The sequence below is a fragment of the Otolemur garnettii genome, unplaced genomic scaffold, assembly GCF_000181295.1.
Source record: "Otolemur garnettii isolate 467f Iridium unplaced genomic scaffold, OtoGar3 scaffold00144, whole genome shotgun sequence".
Lineage (NCBI taxonomy): Eukaryota > Metazoa > Chordata > Mammalia > Primates > Galagidae > Otolemur > Otolemur garnettii.
Genome location: NW_003852539.1, coordinates 2,748,577 through 2,755,775, shown reverse-complemented (window position 1 = coordinate 2,755,775; position 7,199 = coordinate 2,748,577). Strand labels below are relative to the sequence as shown.

The window sequence follows — 7,199 nt, the reverse complement described above, 5'->3', positions numbered from 1 at the left end:
TTTTTTTTTTTTTTTTTGATAGAGTCTAACTCTGTCACCCTGGGGTTGAGTACCCTGGCATCATCATAGCTCACAGCAACCTCATTCAAACTCCTGGGCTCAAGCAATCCTCATGCCTCAGCTTCCAAGTAGCTAGGACTATAGGTGCCTGCCACAACACCCAGCTAATTTTTTTCTTTTTTAGTAGAGATGGGGTCTTGCTTTTGCTCAGGCTGGTCTGTAATTCCAGAGCTCAAGCAATCCACCCATCTTGATCCCTAGAGTACTAGGATTATAGGCATGTGCCACTGTGCCCAGCCAGATTTATTAATTCCTTTATATTTTTGTCTAGTCAAAATTAATCTGTATAGTAAGCTTTACATAGCCTGGGAATGTCTGTCTTTTTCCTGATTATTCTTGAGAGGTTAACCTAGTATCTCACGTGGAGTGGTATTTCACAGACTGCTTTGTTAAGACAGTGAATAGTTTTGCACAAAAGTTTGATTGTTTTCTATGAAAGTATTACTATGGTTAAAGGTATAAACTCTTTGAAGGTTCTCTATAATTTATTTTCCATTTTTTCTTTGTTTTAGAATAAGAAACAAGGATGTAAAAATGAGGAGGTGCTTGCTGTACTAGGACATGAACTGGGGCACTGGAAGTTGGGACACACAGTCAAAAACATCATTATTAGCCAGGTGAGTTTGGAGTGACAATTATTGTTATTATTATAATTTTTGAGACAGAGTCTTGTCTCTGTTGCCCAGGCTAGAGTGCTGTGGCATCAACCTAGCCCCCAACAACCTCAAACTCCTGAGCTCAAGGAACCCTCCCACCCTCAGCCTCCTGGAGTGCTAGGATTACAGATGTGAGCCACTGTGCCCAGCTTGTTATTAGTATATTTTAAGAGATGAGGTCTTGTTATTTTGTCCAGGCTAGAGTGCAATGGTGTGATTATAGCTCACTACAACCTTGAATGCCTGGGTTTGAGTAATCCTTGCATCTCAGTCATGCAAGTAGCCAAGACTACAGGTGTGTGCCATCATAATTGGCTAATTTTTTATATTTATTTATTTATTTATAGACAGGGTCTCTTATTTTGTCATGCTCAGTAGAACTGTGGTGTCATACCTCACAGCAACCTCAAACTGCTGGACTCAAGTGATTCTCTTGCCTCAGCCTCCTGAGTAGCTGGGAATACAGGTGCCCACCACAATGCCCGGCTATTTTTAGCGATGGGGTCTCGCTGTGGCTCAGGCTGGTCTTAAACCTGTGAACTCAGGCAATCCACCCTATCTTGGCCTCCCAGAGTTAGGATTACAGACATGAGCCACCATGCCCAGCCTAATTTTTTGTAGAGAGAGGTCTTGAACTGAGCTCAAGTGTTCCTCCCTCCCTTGGCCTTCCAAAATGCTGGATTACAGGCATGAAGTTCTTTTTCTATGGCATGGTAGTGAAATAAAAAGCATGGCGGGCATGAGAAGTCATGTATTAGAGAGGTTAAGACAGACTCCATAGCCAGTCTGTCTGAATTCCCATCATAGCTCCCTGACCTACTACTTGTGTGGCCTCAGGTAAGTTCCTTATAGAGTAATTATACCTCATAGAACTGATTAAGAGTTAAGTGAGTTAATACATGCAAAGAGTTTGGATTAGTACTTGAAATATATAAATGTTTATTGTTACCACCATATTGTTATTACCTCCAGAGTCACTCAGATAGAATAGCTGTAAAGATCAAAAAGGAACAAGCCTAGTAAAGTTGGACATTAAAATACTTTCACGTTTTCTCATTTGTAAATAATTGTATATTTATTGAAAATTGTGGAAAAGATAAGGAGGAAAACACTTCAAGTAACATTCTTCCTTTGGGTATTAATACCTTTAAACCAACAGATTTGGGGTAGGGTGCAGTGGCTCATGCCTGTAATTCTAGCACTCTGGGAGGCCAAAGTGGGTAGATTGTTTGAGCTCAGGAGTTCCAAACCAGCCTGAGCAAGAGCAAGACCCCATTGGTACTAAAAAAATGGAAAAACTAGCCAGGCAGTGTAGCACATGCCTATGGTTCAGCTACTCAGGAGGCTGAGGCAAGAAGATTGCTCAAACCCAAGAGTTTGAGGTTGCTGTGAGCTACAATGATTCCAGGGCACTCTACCCAAGGCAACAGAGTGAGACTTTTGTCTCATAAAAAAAAAAAAAAAGTCAGTCTGCAGGTAAAATACACATAACGCTTGTTGAATGATTAAGCATAGGTGACCATAATTGAATCTTAAGTGAGTCTTCACACCTTTCCAAAAGGCCAACTGGTTCTGAATGATGGATTACATGGGGAGGCTTCTGAACCCCTGTGTGCACTTTCCTGTCACCTTATATCAGTGGTTCTCAACCTTCCTAATGCTGTGATATATTTTCATTGTTACAAAGGGGTCGTGACCCACAGGTTGAGATCCTCTGCCTACGTCTTTGGTTATAAAAGTGAATTTCTTGGCTTGAAGCCATTTTGCATAGATATGTGGCAATAAGATATTAAATATATCAAAGTACAGCTAGTACAGCAAGCACCTCCTCATTTTTACATCCTTGTTTCTTATTCTAAAACAAAGAAAAAATGGAAAAATCCAAGTTCAAATTGAATATTCCCTCTGTTATGGAAGATGACTGCCCCTTCCACGAAGGAAGGGTTCCAGTGGAATCAACCTACCAACAAGGTGGTAGGCTGGTCCCTGAGATATGGTCCCTTGGTAGGGTTGGGGTTGATTGCCACTTCTAACAGATTGGGCACTCAGCAGGAGCCAGTTGGCAGGGGGCCGTTTGTGTTGCTGACTAATGCATTAACTCCATCTCTGTTACCTTGACCACTCTGGTCATGAGCCTTTGACCAAGTTGCAGAGTGGCTGTGGAGAAAGGTTGGATGACCTTCACAGAGCAGCTGTGTCTTCCCACTTGCTCATCAAAAGCTTTCTCTACCATGCGACTCTTATAATCAAACTCTGGGCTAATTTTAGAAGTTTTTCACATTCCTCTTTTCCAGATCTCCTAGGTAACCATCCTCTATTTTGTTCCAAGGCCTGGATCTTCCAGTCAAACCATTATTTGTCCACTGCCAATGAATTAGTGTATATATATCCTTGGCTCAGACCCTCTCTCCTCCCAGGCTGAGGAGACAATGAGATATAGTACTTAAAGATCCCCTCACTAACAGTATTGCCCTTCACCACTGCCTTCCAAGAGCATCCCGAGTGGTACTGTAATGCTGCAGCAGTTTGCTTTCAGGTGGTGCCAGTATTCGGTTATCTGTAAAATAGGCTCTAATTTTTTTCTTCCTCAATTAAATGATTACTGGGAATGTCCTTGAGTCAGAGTTGATTGAGAGTTGGCATACTAGAGTATGAGCCACCTGCTTATTTAATGTCTGCCTTGCTTCATTTCCACTCCTATATCCACCACATGTATTTGATGATGGAATGCTTTCTAGGCATACCAGTTTCAAACCAAAGTTTACTTTTCAAAAGGACAACGGTTACTTGACAAAAATGAATTCATAGATTATAAGTATAGGAGTCTTCATTGTGAGCTTGTCATATTGGAGCTTGTCATACTGGATCCAGTGAGGTTTTTTTTTGAGACAGAACCTCAAGCTGTCCCCCTGGATAGAGTGCAGTAACATCACAGCTCACAGCAACCTCCAACTCCTGGGCTCAAGCGATTCTCCTGCCTCTGCCTCCCAAGTACCTGGGACTACAGGCGCCTGCCACAACGCCCGGCTATTTTTTGGTTGCATTCGTCATTGTTGTTTGGTGGGCCCAGGGTGGATTCAAACCCCTCAGCTCAGGTGTATGTGGCTGGCGCCTTAGCCCTTGATTCAGGATACCCTGAATTTTAAGGGTGAAGGGCAGAGCTGCTTACACTTTGTCCTGGAGTAGCTGGCAAGCCCTCTTACCTATATGGGTCCTCTTAAGCCCCATTCTAAGCTGGCAAACTGGTAAATGGTTTGGAGCAGCACAGTGTCTTATGGTACCTGTATATGTGGACTCCGTGGTCCTCATCTATTAAAGGAAAGGAATAGTATTTGTTTTCATATCTGGGCATGGTCTTTCATGCTTATAATCCTAGCACTCTGGGAGGCTGAGGCAGGGATACCCTGAGCTCAGGAGTTTGAGACCAGCCTGAGGAAGAGTGAGACCCCGTCTCTACAAATAATAGAAAAAAAAACTAGCTAAACTCTGTGATGGGCTTAGTTAGTCCCAGCTACTCAGGAGAAGGATCTCTTTTTTTTTTTGAGACAGAGCCTCAAGCTATCCCCCCTAGGTAGAGTGCCATGGCGTCACAGCTCACATCAGCCTCCAACTCCTGGGCTCAAGCAAGTCTCCTGCCTCAGCCTCCCAAGAAGCTGAGACCACAGGCACCCGCCACAATGCCTGGCTATTTTCTTGGTTGCAGCCATCGTTGTTTTGGCGGGCCCGGGCTGGATTTGAATCCCCCACCTTAGGTGTATGTGGCTGGTGCCTTAGCCACTTGAGCCACAGGTGCCAAGCCAGGAGGAGGATCTCTTGAACCTAAGAGTTTGAGGTTTCTGTGAGCTATGACACCACGGCACTCTATCCAGGGCAACAGAGTGAGACTCTGTCTCAAAAAAAATAAAAAAGAAAATAAGAATGGTATTTGTTTTCCAGCTTTACTCCAAGGAGTCATATCTTGGTATAGGTTTTTGATGTCTTTTTCTTATTTATTGATAAAGATAGATTTACTTTTTTCTTTGACCTTTCTAGAAAGGTCAGCTCCAGTGGTCCTAAAGAGAATTCAAAGGAAGCCTGTTGCTTTGGAGCCTTCACATCGAGGTCAGGTGGGAGGCCTTGTATCTGATTACAGTCTTACAGAACAAAGCCAGAACCCAGTCTAGTGCTTTGCCTTTTTACAGAGAGAAAACATCCCATTCTACTAACTACTTTGAACCCCCAGTTATAAGAGGCTCAGCTCAAGCCTGCTCTGTAGAAAATGATATAGCTTATACATTTGCTTAAATTTTATTTTCCTTTTGAGAATAAAAATGAAAGTATAAAACTACTTAAATAGGTTTTCTGTGATCACACTAACACCTTTCTTAAAATCACAATCACCTGATTTCTTACATATTTAGGGTACCGTGGATCCCACTGTGAAATCAGCTTAGTAGTAACTTAGAAATTTCATGTCCTTCTTTCTAGATGAATTCTTTCCTGTGTTTTTTCTTGTTTGCTATATTAATTGGTCGAAAGGAGCTTTTTGCTGCATTTGGTTTTTATGACAGCCAACCCACTCTCATTGGACTATTGATCATCTTTCAGTTTATTTTTTCACCGTATAATGAGGTAATGTATGATCTTTAAAATTATCTCACATATGCCCTTACCTGCTTCAAATCTAGAATTCTTTGGGTAGTTAAAAAAGAAGTAAACAGAACTACATATTTAAACAAATAGATGAAACAGAGTCTTTTAGTCCTTTGATATACTGGCCAATTTGAGAAAGTAGCAGAAAAATCCGAGCCTACATAAATAAATGTTGCATACTGTTAGGGAGAAATAAGTAGACTTCAGTAGTGAACACCTTAATAAAACATATCCTTGAGGACTTAGTAGGTGGAGATTAACTATTGGAATGTTATATCCTAGGCCACGTATTTGCCAAAGCTTGGGTGAAAATCTATGAGAGAGGACAAAACAAAATACTAATTGAATACATGTTATATATGTATGGTTTGATAAGAGAGACTGAATGACAGTGGTCTTCTGATTGTGCTCTATGACCACCTATACTCAAATAGCATTGGGTCCCACCCAGGACTCATGAATCAATATTGGGTATCTTATAGTAAATGACATTTAACAACCACTGCTCTGTGATAGCTCCATGGGAGAATTCTGGAGTGCGATAAGACTTAGGTGAATGACACAACAGCGACACTTTGTGTTGATTGGTTAGGCTTCCAATTCAAGCTAAGAAATAATACGGAGAATCTTATGGATTCTTTCTAGGGGCAGATTATAGTTAAGGTTTTAAGACAAGCTAAACAAATCCTATTTCCCCATTTTATTTATTTTTTTTGAGATTAGAGTCTCAAGCTGTTGCCATGGGTAGAGTGACGTGGTGCTATGTGGCTCATAGCAAACTCCAACTCTGGCTCAAGCGATCCTCTTGTCTCAGTTTTTCTATTTTTAGTAGAGACGGGGTCTTGTTTTTTGCTCAGCCTGGTCTCGAACTTGTGAACTCAAGCAATCCACCCACCTTGGCCTCCCAGAGTGCTAGGATTACAGGAGTGAGCCACCACTACTGGCCTTTTTTTTTTTTGGAGACAGAGTCTCACTTTGTTACCCTTGGTAGAGTGTCATAGCTCAATAGTGAGCTCAAACTCTTGGGCTCAAGTGATTCTCAGCCTCCGAAGTAGCTAAGGACTGTAGGCACCTGACACAATGCCCAGCTATTTTTAGAGATGGGGGTCTCTCTCTTGCTCAGGCTGGTCTAGAACCCGTGAGCTCCGGCAATCTACCTGCCTCAGCCTCCCAGAGTGCTAAGATTACAGGCATGAGCTACCACGTCCGGCCCTATTTCTCCATTTTAAAAAGCGTGTGTGTGTGTGTTGCAACCATCATGAAAGAGAATGAAGGGGATAGATCATATTTGTATAGCATTGTTCATATAACCTAAATGAATTTTGTAGAAAACTGAGATATATTACCTTTAAACTTTAAAAGCTTTAGTTTTTTGTTTTGTTTTTGTTTTTGTTTTTTTTGAGACAGAGCCTCAAGCTGTCACCCTGGGTAGAGTGCTGTGGCATCACAGCTCACAGCAACCTCCAACTCCTGGGCTCAAGTGATTCTCCTGCCTCCGCCTCCCAGGTAGCTGGGACTACAGGCACCTGCCACAACACCCGGCTATTTTTTGGTTGCAGCTGTCATTGTTGTTTGGTGGGCTCAGGCTGGATTCAAACCCACCAGCTCAGGTGTATGTGGCTGATACCTTAGCTACTTGAGCCACAGGTGCCGAGCCATAGTTTTTTGTTTTAACTTTTGAAAATATTTAGAAAATTTCTTACCTGGTTTGTCACTGCTTAAAACAGAAGTTACAGAGTACCTTATAAAGATGTTGTCATTTCTATCTTCTGTCTCAATTCAGGAATGCCTTAAGAACATGCTGAATGCCCCTGAGCTGCTCTACTTTTTAAGTGATTTTTTTTTTTTTTT

At 41.9% G+C, this 7,199-nt stretch overlaps 1 protein-coding gene across 1 annotated transcript in view; it reads left to right on the top strand.

Annotated features, from left to right (window-relative positions):
* The window catches only part of ZMPSTE24 (zinc metallopeptidase STE24), a 44,672-nt gene that overhangs the window by 31,313 nt on the left and 6,160 nt on the right, over nt 1-7,199 (top strand). The window contains exons 8-9 of the mRNA XM_012810867.2: nt 573-677; nt 5,184-5,327. Coding sequence (XP_012666321.1) covers nt 573-677; nt 5,184-5,327 — 249 coding nt within the window. The remainder of the gene's footprint in view (nt 1-572; nt 678-5,183; nt 5,328-7,199) is intronic.